General features: G+C 48.0%; 1 protein-coding gene across 6 annotated transcripts in view; it reads left to right on the top strand.

The window, feature by feature from the left end:
• The first annotated feature begins 2,414 nt into the window (after positions 1 to 2,414).
• LOC131818188 (zinc finger protein 549-like) overlaps positions 2,415 to 21,313 on the top strand; it is a 43,621-nt gene continuing 24,722 nt past the window's right edge. Inside the window, exons 1-4 of one of the 6 annotated variants that reach the window (XR_009348713.1) lie at positions 2,415 to 2,649; positions 3,080 to 3,239; positions 5,138 to 5,264; positions 6,552 to 7,376. Coding sequence is in view for 4 of the 6 variants with exons in the window: in XM_059152438.1 (XP_059008421.1) it covers positions 2,617 to 2,649; positions 5,138 to 5,264; positions 6,552 to 7,369 (978 nt within the window). In the remaining 2 variants the exon portion in view is untranslated. The other 5 variants (XM_059152440.1, XM_059152438.1, XR_009348714.1 and 2 more) reach the window with 5 other exon arrangements.

Raw genomic sequence — 21,313 nt, 5'->3', positions numbered from 1 at the left:
AAACTTTTATATGAAAATAATTTTTGTATTTTTTAAAAAAGATTTTATTTATTTATTTGAGAGAGAGAAAGAAAGAGAGCGTGAGCAGGGGAATGGGGGAGGGAGGGAAGTTCATGTCACCCTTTCTAAGAGCAGGAGTTACTTAATTTGGATCCTCCCTTTGTTGCCCAACACCCTATGATTATGGGAATATCGTGATCTTTTATTGGATTTGTGTTTCTGAAGTCTTTAAGGGCTGGAATGATCAGTAACTACTGCAATTTCAGATTTATTAGAGTTTGATTTGGACTTTTATATGAGCAAATTTTATTAATTCCAAGACTACATCTTCTTACCTAAGTGTTTTAGATTTAAGTTTATTTTAAAAAAGAGATTTAAATTGGAGTGCCTGGTTGGCTCAGTGGTTTAAAGCCTCTGCCTTCAGCTCAGGTCATAATCCCTGAGGAGGTTTCAGCGGGGAGCTCCCGGCCGCTGCCGCGGGCGCTCAATGTGGCCCCACAGGAAGGGGTCCCCTTGACCTGGCAGATGCATACTGCTCTACCCCGCCTGCTGCAGAACGCGAGTGTGGATCACCCCCCAGCTCGGCAACTCAGCCACCAAGAAGCCACTCACCTGGAACTCCCGGTTTATCCCAGGGGACTTCTAGTTTATAACACTCCTCCCAACTTGCGTCTTTTCTCCATAAAGGTGGGCTCCTCTCCTTAGTCCTTCTGCCCGGGGTTTTGCCATAGCTTCTGTAAGGGCCTGCCGCTGCCAGAAGAACTTGCTTGTGGACCCCGGATGTAGGGGTGGGGGAAGGCCAGGTGGAGATGTCCAATTGGTGCAGCATGTGTATATCCACTAGGGTGAATTGAAATCCGATTGGCCACCTGTATAGGGGTGGGGCTCAATCAACCACATAAAGGTTGCTGTGCCAGGCTAGCAGAAAAAGAGGAGAGCTGTGACAGGAGCAGGAGGAAGAGTCCATGGGAGCGGAAGAGTCGGTGGAGTGGAGGAGCTGTAACAGCTCCGCGAGGGGTCCCACCACGGGGGGTTCCTGCACCGGCAGTCTCCAGCCTCTGGCTGTCCTGCCTCTGGCAGCCCCGAGCCAACGCCTGTAGCCCCTAGACACCAGTGGTCCAGTGGTCAGCAGTCCTGACATCTGCAGCCTCTGGCAGTTGCACTGATGATGGTTCCGAGACGCCGGCGGTCCAGTGGTCAGCAGTCCCGACGCCTGCAGCCCCTAGACACCAGTGGTCCAGTGGTCAGCAGTCCTGACGCCTACAGCCCCTAGAGGCCAGCGGTCCTGAGACCCCAGTGGTCCAGCAGCCCAGCGGCCGGCGGTCCAGTGGTCAGCAGTCCCGACGCCTGCAGCCCCTAGACACCAGTGGTCCAGTGGTCAGCAGTCCTGACGCCTGCAGCCCCTAGAGGCCTGCGGTCCTGAGACCCCAGTGGTCCAGCGGCCCAGCGGTCAGCGGTCCAGTGGTCTGCGGTCCCCACGCCTGCAGCCCCTAGACGTCAGCGGTGCAGAGACACCAGCGGTCTAGCAGTCCAGTGGCCCAGCGGTCAGCGGTCCTGACGCCTGCAGCCCCTGGATGCCAGGGGTCCCGAGACACCAGTGGCCCTGAGATGCCAACGGCCCCTAGCCGCCAGCAGCCTCGCCGCAAAATGCCTTGCCACCCCGAGCCACGAGCGGCCTTGTCCGCAGCGGTGGCTTCCTCTGGGTGGCAACCTTCTCAGAGTGGCATCGTGGGGAGCAGAGTCTGTGTCATCCAGGTTGTCCTCGTCATCGTCGCTGTCATTGTTGCCTCTTTGTCGTGGGGAGCAGCCTCTCCGGGAAGCGGTCTTGTCCAGAATGGCCTCATCTTGGGAGTGGCCACTCCCACTCTTCTTGGGAGCGGCTCCGATCATGGAGCGGCCTCATCTAGAGCAGCCTCGTCCGGAGCGGCCTTCTTGGGAGTGACCTTGTCGGGATCATCGTCATCGCCTTTTCGTAAGAGATAGCCCTGACCGGTCAGTTTGATTCTTGATGCTTGGCGCGAAATAAAGTTTTATTTGACCTTCGCTTTGTATCAGTCTCGTTCCTTTGATCACGGACCCTAACAGCTTCTTCATCCTGGATTACAATTCTTTTATTCCCAAATAAGCCCATGTTTGACTGATAAGATAACTGGCAGTTTTGTGTTAAGGTTAACAGGTTTTGTGGACTCTTATTTGATATGTTTTTATATGATATGTTTTTACTTTGTCCTTCCATAGGGACCACCCGACTGTCCACCTGTAGCGGAAGCTCTCACCCCGCTGCAAGCCACGAAGAAAGGAACTACGTTACCCAGAAGACTGTGCGCCCAGCTTCCTGACCATGCTGACCAATGAGGACGTAGAGAGGGCGTGTCCAAGAGGGCGGAAGGCCAGGGGGCGGGACTTCCCGCCGGCAGCTCGCGGAGGCGGTGCTCCCAATCTGCGTCCGGGGGAAGGAGCTAGAACCTAGGGGAGCCGACAGAAGGCACGTATGCACCGCGCGGTAGCGGGTTCGAGGTTCACTGTGAGCGCTAATGCGGGGAGCTGCGCTCGGGCCTTCTGCCCGCTGCCGCAGTTATCGCGCGTCCCCTGGCCCAGTTGAGCCCGCACGTTACGATGGTGACGGTCGGGCTGGCGTACCCGGCTCAGGTGAGAGCGTGTGTTCTCTGGACCTCACCGGCCCGAGCCCCAAGGGGGTGGGTCTCCTCGGGGGCACTGTCAGGCCCAGCTCCCCAGAACGCGGGCGTTCGTGGGCGGGGGCCCATTTCTGGCCTCCCGTGGGAAGCGTGAGGAAGGGGTCGGCGCGTGCGAAGCCCCGGGCGCGTGTGAGACGAGCCTTGGCAGAGCTGGGGGTCCGACTGCTGTCTGCCGCGAGCAGCTGGGGCGGCGGGGTAGGGAACAGGGACACGGGGTGGGTTGGCGCTGTGCGGCCCGTCAGCGGCTGCCCGGGGAGGATGGGCTTGGGGCGCGGGGGAGACGGCTGCGAAGGACGCGGAACCGTGGTACTGGTGTCCCACGGCCGCGCGTGTGGCTGGAGCAAGACAGGAGGAAAGACTCTACGTCGGCCTTCTGCCTGCAGGTCTGGACGCGCTGCGGCGAGGCGCTGGTGTGAGGAGCAGGCTTCCGGGAGAGCTTAGGAGCTGGGTTTCGGACACACTGTTCCCGAGCTCCCACAGCAGAGGGGATGCCCTGGCGGCTGCAGTCTCTGCTCTGGACTCCGCGGAAGTGGGCGCAGTGATGTCCGTGTCGTGACCGCCCGAGTCCTGTCCCAGGACCGAGCCTGAACTCTCGGGTTTAGGCTGGAAAGATCTGGACGCTTCTTTGAGATAGGCCCTGAGAGGAAGGAACAGAGAGCTGGGACTGGAGGGCAGGTGGAGCACCTGCAGGCAGGAGGGTCCCGTGATCCAAGGCTTTATGGTGGGAGGGGAAGTTGCAATGAGGAAGGAGCCCTGCTGAGGTGGGAAGGGGAGGTGTGAAGGCAGGTGAGGGTCTCTGTTCTGAGGCTCAACAGACTGACTACTCCCCATGGAGCAAGGATATTTGGCTCTAGGAGGAAGCTTGGAAGTGCCATTGCTGAGATGGAAAGTTCATAGCAGCACTGACCTGAGCTCAGTGTTTGCCATGTTGCATCTGAGATATTGCAGGGATCTCTGAGTGGAGGTGGCAGGTGGGCATCTAGAAGCAAACATCTGGATTTCAGGGAAGGGGGTTCAGGTTTGAAGACACCACTCAGTGGTGGCAGGCATGCAGACTGTGTCGTATTTAAGAGGGGGCAGTCTGCAGATCATGGTGGCAATGCCATTACAGGGGAAGGATGGCGAGGATATTCTCCATGAACTGACCCACTTCTTGGGCACATGGATAGGGATGGCTGTCATCACTAAGACCTGAAGAGGTACAGTGACCATGGGAGTGGGGGTGGGGTGTGGGTGTAAGGGAACAGGCCTTAAGTGGGAGTCCAGGTGGTGGCACAGGATTCCCAGGGGCTGGATGCAAGATTTATCAAAAGGCAGAGCAGGGAGCCTAGGTGGCTCCATTGGTTGGGTGACAGCCTTTGGCTCAGGTCATGATCCTGGAGTCCCGGGATTGAGTCCCACATAGGGCTCCCAGCTCCACAGGAAGTCTGCTTCTCCCTCTGACCTTCCCCATTCTCATGCTCTCTCTCACTTTCTCTCTCTTAAACGGACAAATAAAATTTTTTTTAAAAAATTACAAAAAAAAAAAAGAGTAGTAACAGAGATCAGATGACACTGAGTAAGGCATGCTACATTTTTCGCTCCACAGGTTCAGTTTTGTGACAACTCTTGCTGGAACCTGAAGCGTGTCAGATGGGATGACAGATTAGCTTAAGGGAAGAGGAAGTCAGCTGAGTCTCTTGGGCTGCGGTGGGAGAAGTGGGCCCGGCTTTGAATGAGATGAGGTGAAAAGAGGTGTGACTGGTGTGAGAACAACACAAGCAGCACTGGGGAGGAGGAGGGCTTAGGGGGTCTGATGCCTGCATGGACTAGAGTGGCTAAAGTTGGAAGATGGAGCCAGGCAACATGGGGTGGTCCTCACCCCAGCACTCAGAGCAGTGCAGGGACTGCGTCTAGCAGGAGGGTCCCTCTGATGCCCTGGGATAGCCTGGGATCCTCTGGCATTTGGCAATTACTGGCTGGGAACCACTTGCAGAGTGACATATGGGGAAGTCAGAGAGGTGCCTGTGACAAGGGCTCTAGGTGTCAGTGGTGTTGTGGGTGAGTGGTTGTGACCTGGCATGTGAGAAAGGAGCGGTTCCATTGTGCAAATGCAGAGGAAGTGTGAAGATGCACTCAGCATCCTTGTACTCAGGGCTAAAGGCAGAAGGCTGAGCGTAAGTGACATAATGGGGCATGATCTGTGTGATCCTAGGAGGGTTGACTCTGAGGAGAGTGGCAGGGACTCTATACAGCGGCCTAGAGCGTGGGTAAGACTGTCTCTCTCCCCATTTGTTCTTACTGATGACTGGCAACAGTGAGGCATTTGACATGACAGAGAGGGGTACCCTAGAGTGGGACCTGGTGTCTCCTTTGAGTTGGGGAGCTGGGAAGGAGGGCCATGGCCTTGGGGGTCTTGGCTAGAGAGGCTGCTTATGCACTGCTTGTCCTCTTCATGACAGGGCCATGTGACCTTTGAGGATGTGGCCGTGTACTTCTCCCAGGAGGAGTGGGGGCTCCTTGATGAGGCTCAGAGATGCCTGTACCACATTGTGATGCTAGAGACCTTGGCGCTTATAGCGTCCCTGGGTAAGGACCCTCATTCCCACACCATTGCCTTATATGAGGCTCTGCTCTTCTCCTTTTTCCAAGGATCTCTGTCCCTGCCAGAGCTGGGCCCTGGGCATTGCTTCCTTCCCTGGTCCTGGCATAGGTGTTGTGTTTGCTGGGCCTGGGCTTTATGAAACCCCAACATGTTCTGCCTTAAAGCCTCTCACAGAAGGGTTTGGTTTCTGAGCCTTGGACCTGCCTGATCCGTGCTGATTAGCCTTGTTCCTCCTTACTTTGTTGACTGTTCTCATTTGTGGAAGATCTCTGTCATAGGTTCTGCCCTTCTGTTTTTGTACTGCCTGTGTAGGGAATTATAGACACTGTCATGGTCAGTATTTGCAGGGAGCCCTAAATTATTTTTGCAAGACCATCCTCAGAATCCTCCTCCCAATAAACTTCTTTCCTGTAATCTGTTAGTGTTTGGGTCCCTCTGGGCCAGTGTCACCCACTTAACTGCCCTGTTTTCTCCTGAGGACATCAATCTGCTAGGTCCCAGAAAATTGCCTACATTGAACGGAGGGGTAAGGAGAACCCTGGGTACCTGATAGCTCAGACACCTCTCCAACCATAGGAAGGGGGATTAATAGGATCTGGTGAGGAGGAGCAGTGGGAAGGCATAATTTCAGGATTGAGTATAAATCATACCAGGAAACTGTTCTTTGCTCATTACTGTTTTAGTGCCAAGACTTGTGGCCATACTTTGCTTCAGTCCTTCTTTCCCGCCCTTGACATTTTGCCCACTTGTCATTTCTGCTGTGACTTCTAGTCCCTGGGTCTCCCCTACATCTATGTCCCTCACATCTTTCCCCTTTTTCTCTATCCACAGTGTTCTGCTACATTACCCTGCACTGTGTGTGTCATGAGATACGCATATAGCCCTAAATGATTGACCACCAGCTAAAAGGCAGTTGTCTTCTTCTGGGGTGGGACACACATTCTAAACAGTACATACTTGTCACCAACAGGCAAGGTCCTGCTGAGAACCTCTGACAGAGGAGGGAGTTGTACCAGACCTTTTTTGCTGGCACAGCACTGTATCCTACTTTCTTGCTAGTTGTGAGGTCCCTGTCTTCCCACACACTGTTCTATAACCATCAGAGGCCCAGTGCTACACAGTGTCTCCTTGCCGCACCTGCTCCTGGCTCCCTTGTCCTGAAAACAAACCCATGGATTCAGTCCTGGTTTTGTCCTACACACATTTGTAATGGGCTGTCCTGTCCCACCAAAGTCTCATAATACACTTCACTGGCATTTTTCTGCTCTCAGGTTGTCGGCATGGGGTAAAAGCTGAGGAAGCTTTTTCTGAGCAGTGTGTTTTTGTGGAAAGAGTGTCACATTCCAGGACTCCAGATCCAGCCCTGTCTATTCCAGGGGCTTGTTCCTGTGTTGTGTGTGTCCCAGCAGAGAAAGACATCTTGTACCTGGCTGAGCATGGAGGAGCATGTGCTGGGCTGAACCTGTGCACTTGTGGAAAACTGTGCTCATTTAGTTCATACTTAGACCAGAACCAGAAGCAGGACTGTGGCAAGGAGGACCTTGGAAGGGAGGACCACAGGGCTTTGTTCATAAAGAGCAAAATCCTCGTGTCAGACAATATTGTCACCTTTGGGGAAGTTGAGGATGGTTCCCTGGGAAGCCTGGGCTCTCTCCAGCACCAGGTGAAGAGCATCCACACAGTGGCAGGTGGAGCAAGGCAGTCTCTCACATTCCGCGAGGGCAACACAGCATGGATGGGCAGGCCTGCCACAAGAAGGTTAAATTCAAGGAGCGGCAGAGTGCTCACACTGGAGAAAGCCTTCACGAATGTAGTCAGTGTGAAAAGTCCTTCATCTCCAAGAAAAGACTTCTTGAGCACCAGAGAATCCACACTGGAGAACGACTTTATAAGTGCAGTGAGTGTGAGACGTCCTTTGTCTACAAAAGCAGACTTCTTGAGCACCAGAGAGTCCACACTGGAGGAAAGCCTCACGAGTGTAGCAAATGTGGGAAGTTCTTTAAGTACAAATCTAGCCTTAATCAACACTGGAAAGTTCACACTGGAGAAAGGCCTCATCAGTGCAGTGAATGAAATCCTTCCCCTATAAAAGCAGACTTCTTTTTTTTTTTTTTTTTTTTTTTAAGATAATTTTGCTCTTTTTTTTTTTTTTTAAAGATTATTTATTTATTTATTTATTTGATAGAGAGAGATCACAAGCAGGCAGACAGGCAGGCAGAGAGAGAGAGAGAGGAGGAAGCAGGCTCCCTGCTGAGCAGAGAGCCCGATGCGGGACTCGATCCCAGGACCCTGGGATCATGACCTGAGCCGAAGGCAGCGGCTCAACCCACTGAGCCACCCAGGCGCCCCTAAAAGCAGACTTCTTGAGCACCAGAGAATCCACACTAGAGAAAGTCCTTACAAGTGCAGCAAATGTGGGAAGTCCTTCATCTATAAAAAGAGACTTCTTGAACACCAGAGAATCCACACTGGAGACAGGCTTTACAAGTGCAGTGAGTGTGGGAAATCTTTCTTCTACAAAAGAATACTTCTAAGGCACCAGAGAATCCACACTGGTGGAAAGCCTCATGAGTGTAATGAATGTGGGAAGGTCTTTAGACACAGAACTAGTCTTCTTCATCACTGGAAAATTAACACTAGAGAAAGGCCTTACAAGTGCAGTGAATGTGGGAAGTCCTTCATCCATAATAGGAGACTTCTTGAGTACTAGAGAATCCACACTGGAGACAGGCCTTATAAGTGCAGTAAGTGTGAGAAGTCCTTTGTCTACAAAAGCAGACTTTTTGAGCACCAGAGAGTCCACACTGGAGAAAAGCCTTTTGAATGCAGCCAGTGTGGGAAGTTCTTCAGACATAGCTCCACCCTCCTTAAACACCAGAAGGTTCACAGCACAGAAAGCCATCTCAGCACGGTAAATGTGGAAGTCTTTCATCCACAAAATAAAGATTTCTTTTGCACCAGAGAGTCCACACTGGATAAAAGTTTTAAGAATGCAGCAAGTGTGGGAAAACTTTCATAAAAGGATTTGAATTCAATGAGCACCAGAAACTCTGGAGAAAAGCCATATGAATGTAATGAATGTGGGAAATTCTTTAGACACTGATCACTGATCCACTCACATTCAACACCAAAATGTTCATGCTGGAGAGAGGCCTTGAATAAGTGTAATAAGTATGGGATGTCCTCCATGGACAAAAGAAATCTTGAGCAAAGAGAATTCAAGCTGGAGGAAGAAGCTTTGAGTATAATGGATGTGGGAAATCATAGGAAACCTCGTCAGCCTCAAGGACAGACTTACTCAGCACCACAAAGTCCACACTGGAGAAAAGCATTTCTGTGCAGCAAATATGGAAATTATTTTGGTGGAAGATATTGCTTCATCAGGCCCCAGAAAGTTCACAGGAGAGAAAACCCTTAGTAGTAGACAAACACCTTATTTTTTAAGCCATGTTGAAGCTTGGAGGTTATGTGCCCTTTGGGGCAGGTTTAGGATAGAATTGTGGTTTGCTAGTGTGAAGGGGTGAACAGCTTTTGTGAGTCACAGTGTCATGTCAGGAGCACAGTATGAGTCAGAAAATACTTCTTATTCCTAATTTAGCATCCTTTGCATTGCTTCCTAAGACATCCTGGGAAATACTGCAGGGCTTTGTGATTAATAATGATGTTGCAGTGCGTTCCTGTGTCATAACCTACTAAGGGATAATCTGATAGGTTGGTATCAGTTTGCATTCTCACCAGAAAAACCAGAACCAGAGTTCCAGTTTCTTTATATCCTTGTACCTGGTATGGTCAGACTTCCTAATTTCAGTGGTGTAGTAGGTGTGTAATGGCACCTGGTGATTTTAATTTGTATATCCCTAAGATGTGATATTTAGATGTTTTTCATGTGTTAATTTCCAGCTATCATATCTTTGGAAATTTCTGTTTGTATGATGTATTATGTTAATTACTGAGTTTTGACATTTGCCCATGGATTATGGATAAAAGTTTTCTATTTTAAATATTTGCCAATATATTCTTCCAGTCATGGTGTTTTTTTCAGTTGCTTTTCTTGTGAAAATAATTTTTTAAATTTTAAGGAAGTCAAATTTGTCCATTCTTTCACTGGATATTCTTTTGATCTTGTATATAAGAAATGTTTGCTAAAAAAAAATTGCCAAATTTAAAGACATAATTTTCTCTTTGTTTCTTTAAGTTTTTTTTTTTTTAACTGACATGTATGTGCCTCCTTTTAGTTAATTTTTGGACATTCCTTTAAAAAAAAAATGGATATCGGGGCACCTGGCTGGCTCAGTTAGTAGAGCATGTGACTCTTGATCTCAGGGTCCAGAGTTTGGTCCCCACCCTGGACATACAGATTACTTAAAAAAAAAAAAAAAAGTAAAAAAGAAAAAAAAACATGGATACCCAAGAGCTGCTACCATATTGATTTAAAAGATTATTCCTTCTCCCTTGAATTGGCTTTTGTATCTTCACTGAAGATCCGTCATTTCTCTGTATGTTTATTTCTGGACTTTCTTCTATTGCATTTATCTATTTCCTATATTTTCATGTGTTGAATAATTTTTTTAAAAGATTTTATTTATTATTTATTTGATAGAGATCACAAGTAGGCAGAAAGGCAGGCAAAGAGAGATAGAGGGAAGCAGGCTCCCTGCTGAGCAGAGAGCCCAATTCGAGGCTCAATCCCAGGACCCCGAGATCATGACCTGAACTGAAGGCAGAGGCTTAACCCACTGAGCCACCCAGGCGCCCTGAATAAATTTTTTTTTTTAGTTATGTCTTGAAATCAAGGTCATATATTCCTATAACAGTCTTTTTCAAAGTTGTTGTGGTCATTCTTGGTCCTTCACCTTTTCATATGAATTTTAGAATCCATTTGTCAGATGAATGGATAAAGATGTGGTGTACACACACTCACAATGAAATACTACTCAGCCATAAAAAATGAAATCTTGCCATTTGCAATGATGTGGTTGGAACTAGAGAGTATTATGCTCAGCAAAATAAGTCAATCAGAGAAAGACAATTATGATATGGTCTCACTTATATGCAGAATTTAAGAAAGCAGAGGATCATAGGGGAAGTGAGGAAAAGATAAAACAAGATGAAATCTGAGAGAGACAAACCATAAGAGAGTCTTAATCATAGGAAACAAACAGGGTTGCTGGAGGGGATGACAGTGAGGGGATGGGTAACTGGGTGATGAACATTAAGGAGGGCATGTGATTGGGGCACCTGGGTGGCTCGGTGGGATGGGCCTCTGCCTTCAGCTCAGGTTGTGATCTCTGGGTCCTGGGATTGAGCCTTGCATCAGACTCTGCTCGGCAGGGAGCCTGCTTCCCACACCCACCTGCTGCTCTGCCTGCTTGTAATCTCTCTCTCTCAAAAAATAAATAAATAAAATCGTAAAAAAAAAAAGGAAGACATGTGATGTAATGAGCACTAGGTATTCTATAAGACTGATGAATCACTGACCTCTACCTCTGAAACTAATAATACATTATATATTAATTAATTGAATTTAAGTTAAAATACAAGAAAAAAATAGAATCCACTTATCAATTTCTATATCACAAAAAAACCTATAAGGATTTTGTTTCAGATTGCATTTAGTCTTCAGTTTAGAAGAAATACCGAGTGTTCCAATCCATAAACATGATATGTCTCCTTTTATTTAGATTTTATTAAAGTTTTTTTTTTTTTTAAAGATTTTATTTATTTATTCGACAGAGAGAGATCACAAGTAGACAGAGAGGCAGGCAGAGAGAGGGAGAGAGAGAGAGGCAAGCAGGCTCCCTGCTGAGCAGAGAGCCCGATGCGGGACTCGATCCCAGGACGCCGAGATCATGACCTGAGCCGAAGGCAGCGGCTCAACCCACTGAGCCACCCAGGCGCCCCTAAATTTTATTAAAGTTTTGATGGGGTGCCTGGGTGGCTCAGTGGGTTAAAGCCTCTGCCTTCGGCTCAGGTCGTGATCCCAGGGTCCTGGGATCCAGCCCCGCATCTGGCTTTCTGCTGAGCGGGGAGGTTGCTTCCCTTCCTCTCTCTCTGCCTGCCTCTCTGCCTACTTGTGATCTCTGTCTGTCAAACAATCTTTAAAAAATAAAATAAAATGTTTTTCACAGTGGGTTTTTTTTTAAGATTTTATTTTTAAGTCATCTGTACACCCAAAGTGGGGCTTGAACCCACAACTTTGAGATTAGTTTGCTTTTTATAGGCCTCACATATCTTATATATCTCCAAGTATTTTTCTCTGTCTGATGATGTTATAAATGGTAAATTTTACATCAAATTTCAATTTGCCAGTTGTTTGGTGTTACACTGAAAGAGATATTAAGCTAAGGATAGAAGCAATCCTCCTCAATCTTATAAATGAGGTCACAAAGAAATGCTTACAAGTATTATGCCTTAACATCCATTATTAAAATTTTCCATGATATTAAAACAAAGGGAAGATAGCTCTTCCTTTCTCTTATTCAGTTATCCTGGAGTTCCAGTTTCATTCAGTAAGGCAAGACGATGGATAGGTAACATTTGGCAAAGAAGAAATAAACCGCCTAAAATATTTCCCATGTTGTTGTCTTCACCTCAAGTCCAAATGTAGATACCAGTTTACCGCCTCCACCCACCCCAGACTCCTGAATTCATCACCCATTCACTGTTCTTTTCTTAGGATCCATCATCTTCTGTTACGCTATGCAACTTAATATAAGTTATGAATTGCATATTGCCTTTTCCATCAACTATGGAGTAAGTTCCAGGAGGGATTTTTTTTTTTTTACATTTTTGCATTATATATTCCATGTTCCTAGAAATGTGCCTGAAACACATGAGGTATATAATTGATGTGGTCTCTTTAAAAGATTTATTTATTTTAGAGAGAGAGCAGCGGGGAGGGGCTGAGGGAGAAAAAGAAACCTATGCTCAGCTCAGAGCCCAATGCAGGGCTCAATGTCATGACCCCCAGATCATGACCTGAGAGTCAGAGTCTTAACTAAGGACACCACCCTGGCGCCCTGCAGCCATAATTGATGTTTTAAAATGTTGAACAAAATGACAAAGCACATTTAACATTTATTTGCCCAGCTCTGGATATACTTTTCTAACTTCACCCACAGTGTCTTTTCCTTCAGTTTCACTAACCTCAGCGTTTTCAGGAATGGCAAAAAAACTTTCAAATCTTCTGAAAAGCCCCAATAGGCATTTGATTGGCTTCCATTGCTCACTTATTAGATCTCAGATTCCTTTCCTTCCATTCTTTTGGGATTTTGATTGTGTATTTCTAAAGCAGGTTTTCCCATTTCAGTTTTTGCCACTACTGATGGATATCTTCCTAAGTACTTTTTAATAGCTTTCATTGGTTTGCTTGGTCTGAAATGTTTTCCAGTTAATCTCTACTCCCCATGCAGACACTGTCACTGCCCTTATAGGTGAAATGATAATCATTTCCCAGCAAGCAGATGAGATCCTGGAATTACAGAACTTTGTCTCGGTGTATACATCCCCCTTGCACAGATGCTGCCATGGCCATCCCTGTCCTCGGAGCAAACAGTTTGGGAAGGAGCTCTTTTCAGGTGTCTGATTCTCTCCCTCTTATTCTGCTCTTTCCCCAGCTGTGTTCTCTCTCTCAAATAAATAAATGTTTTAGTGATGAGATCAAATTTACCTTTATTTTTACATACTAATGGTACAAATATTTAAGTGCCATATATTTAAAAGTTTCTTTTTTTTTCAGATTTATTTATTTATTTGAGAGAGCACAGGCAGGGAGGGGCAGAGGGAGAGGGAGAGCAGGAGTCTTAGGCAGACTTTGTGCTGAGTGCAGAGCCCAAGGTGGAACTTGATTTCATGATCCTGAGATCACTACCTGAGCTGAAATCAAGAGTCAGATGTTTAACCAACTGCACCACCCAGGCACCCCAATAAATGTTTTTTTAACAAGTTGATAATGCATATTTATCAGTAAAAATATATCCATATACATATGTGTGTGGTTTGTTTTAGATGCTTCTTGTTCTGTGTCCCTGACTTTTCCCTGCATGTGTTTGTGTGTGTGTGTGTGTGTGTGTTCATGTTCATTCTGGACCATAGTTTTTTTTACTTAAGAATATATTCTGGAATGGGCGCCTGGGTGGCTCAGTGGGTTAAACCGCTGCCTTCGCTCAGGTCGTGATCCCGGGGTCCTGGGGTCGAGTCCCACATCAGGCTCCCTGCTCAGTGGGGAGCCTGCTTTCGCCCCTCTCTCTCTGCCTACCTCTCTACCTACTAGTGCTCTCTTGTCTGTCAAATTTAAAAAAAAAAAATATATATATATATATATATTCTGGAAGAAAGTCCAGTCAGTTGTGCTATAATGGAATGTATGTGTTCCTAAAAACCATCAAGCTATGCAAAATCCAAAATAAAAATCACAGGGCTTGAGTGCCTGGGTGGCTCAGTGGGAGCTCTGTCAAATAAATAATAAAAAAATAATAAATAAATAAATAAATAATTTTTAAAAAATTTTATTTGACAGACAGAGATCACAAGTAGGCAGAGAGGCAGTCAGAGAGAGAGGAGGAAGCAGGCTCCCTGCTGAGCAGAGAGCCCGATGTGGGGCTCGATCCCAGGACCCTGGGATCATGACCTGAGCCGAAAGCAGAGGCTTTAACCCACTGAGCCACCCAGGCGCCCCTAAATAAATATTCTTAAAAATATTTTTTTTTATTTGACAGAGATCACAGGTAGGCAGAGAGGCAGGCAGAGAGAGGGTGGGGAAGCAGGCTCCCCACTGAGCAGAGAGCCTGATGCAGGGCTCGATCCCAGGACCCTGGGATCATGAACTGAGCTGAAGGCTGAGGCTTTAACCCACTGAGCCAGCCAGGTGCCCCCAAATAAGTAAAATCTTAAAAGAAATCACAGAGCTTATTGAAATTCTCAAAATGTAATCAGTAAAACATAAAAAAGAAGATAGAATCCTAACAAATGCCATAGCACAGTTTTACACATTTAAAGTTTGAGAAACACATAAATACTGTAATAAATACAGGATTTTAGCCTGAAATTTGTAGAAGTGGGTGTCAGAGGGTTGCAGTTGTGAGTTATTTTATGAAGTAATGGAAGGAAGTTTACTTAAAATCAGTTGCCTAAAATTTACTCACCAGAAGTGAATGGGCTTGGCTCCTAACACATGGTGAATTGGCATAGCCAGTAGATATTTGACTTGTCCTTATGTGTTGCCAGTGGCTTGAGTGGGGCTTCTGAGGAACTAGGATAATGGAGCTGTTATGAACCAAGATGATGACTACTGGAGACAGCAAATTCAAACCCATCTGGACGTGCTGAGTAGGTGAATAGAGGTATGTGTCAGTTCCTGGAGGAAGTGTGATGTATAGATGAAAATTTTGGAGTCATACAGAGAATTATCAGAGACAAGCCTGGTTGAGGTTCTATTGCAGTGAGTATGTATAGAAGAGAAGTGAGATCAGAGACCTGAGCCTCACTTGGTGCTCTCTTGTGTTCACCTTTGTGCTCCTCCTAGTCCTCCTATCCTCTCTTCCTTGCCCTTTTCTGGCTGCTTGATCTCCTTACACCTCAGCAAGCTTTTTTTCATCTCTTTCTGGCACTTTCTCTACCATTGTGTTGGATTGTTTTAACCTGGCTTTCTGCATGAGTGACTGGTCCTCATGTCTCCCAGTGTCAACTCCTTTATCACCTGTACAAATGGCTGCCCACACCCAGAATACAGAAAGGAGCTCTTTCCCCCTCCTTTCAGTTTAAACATGTACATAGATCCTTTATCAGTTTAATTTTTGTTCCACTCTAATCCTCCCTGCCCTCTCCCTCAGTTTTATTGATACATCTAGAGCAACAGGAGAACAGGAAGCTTACATTTTGTTAGTAGGTCACTGGCCATAGTGGTGAGTTGTGCCATCATCATTTCGTAAAAGTAATTGAGTATGTTTCAGGATATGGAGTAAGAAATATGCTATGGATAAAATTATGGCTCACTGGGTTGGATGCAGTCACTGATAATTGAAGCAGGAAAGCTATTTTCTGAGGAAACCGGAGCCTGGCTTACCCTTGTCCACCTGCTTTTGAGTGGCCAACATCCATTCCTGCTCCATTTTCATTGCCATGATCCTATCCGGAATCTTCTCTCCCACCCCTGACCTAAAACTCTGAAACTAGCAAAACTGACTGCAGAGTTTCGGGGTACATGCATTTGAAAAGCATGTTTATCAGCTTCCAGCTACGGAGCAAACGCGTTTTGTAGAGTAACGATGTGTCCATTTGGATCTGTGTCCTTTCGAAGCCATCTGAAATAATACCTTTGGCCTCTGAAGCAACCTGGCTTCGTGGAGTCTGAAATAACATGTTTCTAACACTTTGACGATCAGTTGCTGCGACGAACCCAGAAGTGCGGGTGCTGAGCTTTCTTGCGAAGGGGAGCTCCGGCCTTGTTTGCCAGGCCATTTCCCAGCGATCCTCGCGGTGCTGCCTGGCTTGCGGGGGAGGTTGTTGTGGGTTCATCCTTCATGGGAGTCTGCGGAGCTGTGGGAACTACATCACCCAGATTGCTCTGTTGGAAGGCCGGTGGCGTTGAGCCAATGAAGGCTCAGAAGAGGGCACGTCTGTGCAACTCGTCATATTGGGGCGGGGCTTCTGGCGTCCTCCTCTTGACGGTCGTCTTGGCTGCCTTTTTTTTTTTTTTTACTTATTTGACAGTAGGCAGAGAGGCAGGCAGAGAGAGAGGAAGCAGGGTCCCTGCTGAGTAGAGAGCCTGATGTGGGGCTCGATTCCAGGACCCTGGGATCACAACCTCTGCTGAAGGCAGAGGCTTTAACCCACTGAGCCACCCAGGTGCCCTTTTTGGCTTCTTTAGAGCTTACCTTGGTTTAGAAGATGGTGCAGCAGTGGTTTGGGAGTGAGGTGATAAGATCAGAGGAGGGGCAGGAGGAGGCGCTGTCCCCACTGCACAGATTTGGGTCCAAGACTCGGTGACGCCGCCAGGACTGCCTGCGCCGGGTGCCGGTCCCGGTGTCTGCTTCTCCATAGAGTCCGATGGCGGCAGCCGCGCCCAGGGACTCGGCTGAAGTAAATGCTCGTCCCCCAGGCCCTCCCCCGCGCCCCCCATCCAGACCCCGAAGGCAGGCCCGAGAGCGGGGCGCCTGTTCGCGGCCCTGCCGCCCAGGCCCGGGTGTACGGGACAGGGAGTCGGAGGTGGGCGGGGACCAGTGTGTGAGCTGGTTGGGCTGCGTGGGATCTCGGGCTCAGGTCTGAGGGGCCGGCTGGGGCGGGGTTTGCAGGGCGTCTGAGAGGGGAGGATTCTGCCCTCAGGGGACAAGCGTGAGGTGGAGATGCCTGGAATGGTGGGCTGAGCTGCGGGACCTTCGTGAGGACCCTGGACGCCAAGGGGACTTTGGCCAAGGGAGGGACTGGATCTCCTTAAGGGTTTTAAGGTTGCTGGGAAAGAGAATAGACCGGGGGGGGGGGGGGGGGTTTGATGAGGACACTGGGGTGCCGGAGGTGGCGTTCTCATGCAAGGTCACACCCCTGGTCAGAGCCCTCTGACCCTGAGGCACAAAGGTTAGCGGTCCAGTGGAGGTCACTTGGCCGCAGGGCTGGGCAGGCATATGGGGAGTTCTGAGCCCGTGGAGCCTGGCCATGGCTACCTTCCTCTAGGGCCTAACTCTGTGGTCATCTGTGGGCTCATGAGGCCCACACGGATCCATGGAGGATCTCGGTCCCTTACTGATCTGAACCCTCCCAAATTGTCTCTGGAATTCAGTGTCCCGGAACTCTGCCTACTGCTCTCCCAGTCCTTGTGTCTGGGAGACCTTGGAGAAACTCCAGGCATGGAGTCCTGAGTCTCCAAGTTACATGGAAGAATTCTTGTTTCTGGCAACCAGTTGAAGGTGTGGAAGGTTATTCAGGAATAGGTGCCAATGCCTGCAGATCCTTGGAGGGAACTGGATTTCCCTTTTTGCGGAAACAAGGGCACAGGAGCAGGACTGGAATGCCTGCCTTTGAGGTCAGGTGTCAATTCTGGAGATAATAGAAGGTTTGATTAGGAGTAAAGTGATCTTACCAAGGTTTTAACAGGCCTCGTGTGGCTGCCCAGTGGAGAATGGACTCTGGGATAGGAGGGAGAAGAATGACCAAGAAAGGCCTGTAATAGGCCTGGCAAATGTTGTTGGGCATAAATGAGGTGGGAGAAGTGGTTGGATCGTGGACTCATTTTTTTTTTAATTAAGTAGGGCCAACCAGCTTTTGATGTGGAAGGGGAAGAAAGGAAGGAGTCAGGGATGACCCCAAAGGTTTTGGTCTTAACAGCTGGAAGGATGGAAGTTCCATCAACTGAGATGGAGTAGTCAGTAATGGGAACATTTTCAGTGGGAATATCAGGAGGCTGGCTTTAGCCCTGTTAAGCCCGAGACATTTCAGAGACTAGTGGAGGCATTCAGTGGGCAGTTGCACACATAGGTTGGTAGGGAGAGGGTTTCAGGATGGAGCCATTCCAAAGGTGATTGCTGTAGTGTCAACCGGAGGGGAGCTGTGGGTTGCATTTGGGAAGGGGAGTGTTCAGGTTCTGGTGGTAATACTGTTAGCAATCCAAGAAGAAAGTAGTGTGAGCCTAGAATGGGGTCTTCACGTTGGGCACCTGGTTGAAGGTGGAGAGTACTGGGTACTGGTGAGGGAGAAAAGTGGCTGGGAGGGAAGTGTGGGCAGGAGGATGATCTGGCAGGTGACCAAGGTTTCCAAGGCAAAAGTGGACATGAGAGGAATGTGGAGAGATGGAGTAACTGAGGCAGGATAATGTTCCCCAGGACTTTGTGGTGGCCCTTGGGTAGGACATGGGATGTTTCAGTCAGGATGGTAGGTTATTTCAGAGTCTGCTGTGGTCATCTGTGGGCTTTTAGGCCTGGGACAGGGGACCAGTGGGGCTGAGTTTTGAATGAGGTGTGACTGGGTGTGAATGCGTGTGACTGGAGGGCTCAGGAAGTACAGCACAGAAGTTGAAGAGGGCGAGATGTCTGAGATGTGCATGTGATTCTGGTTGGTGAGGTTGAAGCAAAGTACAGAGCCAGCTTTCTCTCTGTGAAGTGGATGCTTTCACAGCAGGGTTCTGGACTGCCCTTTGTAGTGGAAGCCCTTGGAGGTCTGGATAACGTTGGATTATATGTAGATTCCATTTGAGTCTGCCAAGCAAGCACTGTCTGGATGCCATGTGCTAAGTGATACAGGGGGAATCTAGGGAGATACCTGTGCTGTGGGGCAAGGGGGTAGTTGTGGTGGCAAAGTGAGTGTGCCTGTGGGCTCCAGAGACATAGAAGGTACAGTCTGCATCACAGGTACAGTGATGTGCATGTGGAGAGGGAATGTGAAGTAATGGCCCCAGGGTCCTGGTATTGCAGACTTAAGGTTGAAGGGAAAGCTCAGTTTGGTTGAGTCTGGAACACTTAGTCTGGAGAACCGCAGGGGTATTGCTTAGCAGGAGCATTGGGGCCATGTCTGCCAGGCCCAGAGTTTAGCTGGCATTTATCAGATGTCCTGCTGTTGTCGCTGAGGGTTGTACACAGTGATTAATGGGACCATGAGGAGAGACCACCAGTGGTGGCAATGGAGTAACTCTGTGGAGGAAGGGATTGTGGGTCCTTGGGACAGGGTCTCTTTGGGGTTTCATCTGTCTCTGTCAGGACAGTGTGACATTTGAAGACGTGGCTGTGTACTTCTTCTGGGAGGAATGGGGTCTCCCTGATGAGAATCAGAGACGCCTATACCATGATGTGATGCTGGAGAACTTGGCACTTGTGACCACCCTGGGTAAGGCCTTCATTCCCTCCCCCAGGGACCTGGGATAAGCCTTTCTGCTTTTATCTCAGGGATAGCTCTGTTTTTCTCCCATCACAAACATGGGCATTGCTTCCTTCCCCTCAGTTCCCTGGTCAGTTGCAGTCCTTGGGGCTGGGCTGAATGTACTGCCCCAAAGCCTCACTGGGAAGGTATGCGGGGTCAGTAGTCTTGCAGTTACGCTAATGGCTTCCACCTTGCTTGCCTTTCAACTGTCTGTCTGACTCTGTCCAAGTCCACAGCACCTCTCTGCCTGGTTTTGCCCCTTCCTATAGGTGATGACATTTCCTGTCCCTGCCTGCTCAAGGAACTGTAGTCACTGACATGGTTGGTACTTATGTGGACTATGGGCAGTTCTTACGGGATCCTCCTCTGAGGATTTCTTTGTAATACTAGTCTTCTTTCCTATGGTCTGTATGTGTTAAGTTGCTCTGGGCCAGTGCTCGTCACTCACCTGTCTCACTTTTCCCTTAAAACTTGCATCATGCAGGTCCCATTTAGTAGGATACGTGGGAAATCCTTTACCCGCAACTCTGGCTTCATTCAACACAAAAGGGTTCACACTGGAGAGAGGCCTCAGAAGTGCAGAGAATGTGGGGAATTCTTCAGTGACCCTCAGTTTTCTCAACACCAAAAAATTCATATCAGAAAAAGTCCTCATGAGTGCAACAAATGTGCAAAAGCTTTCAGCCGAAGTTTTAACCTCATTAGACACCAACAAGTTCACCACCATATGGAAAGGCTGTATATGTGCAGCAAATGTGGGAAAGCCTTCAGTCAGTGGTCTGCTTTTGATTCAGCACCAGAAGGTTCACAGTGCAGATCAGCTTTATAAGTGCAATGAATGTGGGAAAGCCTTTAGCCAAAGGTGTAACCTCATCCGACATGAAAAAGTCCACACTGGAGAGAGACCTCATGAGTGCAGTGAATGTGGGAAAGCCTTCAGCTGAAAGTCTCACCTCAATGGACACCAGAAAGTTCACATAGCAAAGCCATAGCCATGCAAGGAGCAGGCTTTCTGCATGTTTGATATAATGACATTGGAGGAGAGCTTTTGTAAGGGAGATATCTTCCTGAAGTTGAACTCATACATCAGAATATACACAGGGAAGATTCCCTGTAAGTTTCAAGTATGAGGGAAACTTCTAGGAATAATGCTGTGCTTCCTAACCAGCTTGGGGTCCCCTTGCTGAAACTGTGACTGCCAGTTTTCATGGTATAAGGCAGCTCCTGAAAGGCCCCCGTGGTATACATCAGTTACCCCAGTGTTTAGGGAAATAGATCTCTGTTCTGTCTGGAGAAAATAATGAGCAGCCTGAGTCTTACAGTGATGTCATTCCCTTCTCTCTAATTAATGTGTATACCTGACCCAGTTTTCTCCCAAAAGACCTAATCTGGGTTCTACTGGTGGCTTGCAAAGAAGGTTTGTCTTCAGGGACATTGTTTTCATTTAACACTTGTGGTGGTTTTTTTCCAGTCTCCATGTCACCAACCCATAAACTGTCTGCCTATGATTTGTGCAATAATAAAGGCCTTATTGTTTAAACCACCTTTAATCCTTGGGGTTTTATTCACCAAAAGATTGCTTTGAAAACATCATGAAGGTGTAAACAGTTTGTGTGAGAGTTCCCAACTTTGGTGCGCCTCAGAAGACAAAGTGTGATGGCAGAGAATAACTCTTCAGTTTGGGCTTAGTTCACTTTGCTGTCCAAGGCCTCCAAGGAAAGACTGCTGGCTTTGTGCAACTAATATGCAGCCTGGAAGCCAAGATTTTTTTGTGGGCCCAGATTGTGCTCACATTGAGGAGCAGCTACTTGTGAAAATCCCCCGTGTTTCTGGGATTGGTTCCGTGGTCTATAGTGCATATCATGTAAAGACCACATGGCTAAGGGGAATCTCTTCCCCAGGTCCTTCAGAAGAGCCATGTGCCCTGATGCCCAGGATTTAGTAGGGTAGTGATACTGGTTTTAATACTAAAGGGCTCACAGAAATCACAATTGATGAGAAACATTGGATTGATAGGGAGTGCTGGAGCCCTGCAGTCAACAAGACTGAAATCCCTCTTCTAAAAGTTCACCCACAGCTATTCCAGTGGCTGTGGCTGTGTTGGGTGAGTGTGACTCCTGGCCTGTGTAACCCTAATAGCAGAGGTCATTGGCAGAGAAATTAAGGTTTTATGGATTCCTGTAGCTTTCTG

The sequence above is a fragment of the Mustela lutreola genome, chromosome 16, assembly GCF_030435805.1.
Source record: "Mustela lutreola isolate mMusLut2 chromosome 16, mMusLut2.pri, whole genome shotgun sequence".
NCBI lineage: Eukaryota > Metazoa > Chordata > Mammalia > Carnivora > Mustelidae > Mustela > Mustela lutreola.
The sequence above is the reverse complement of the archived record's forward strand: the minus strand, read 5'-3'. Positions and strand labels throughout refer to the sequence as shown.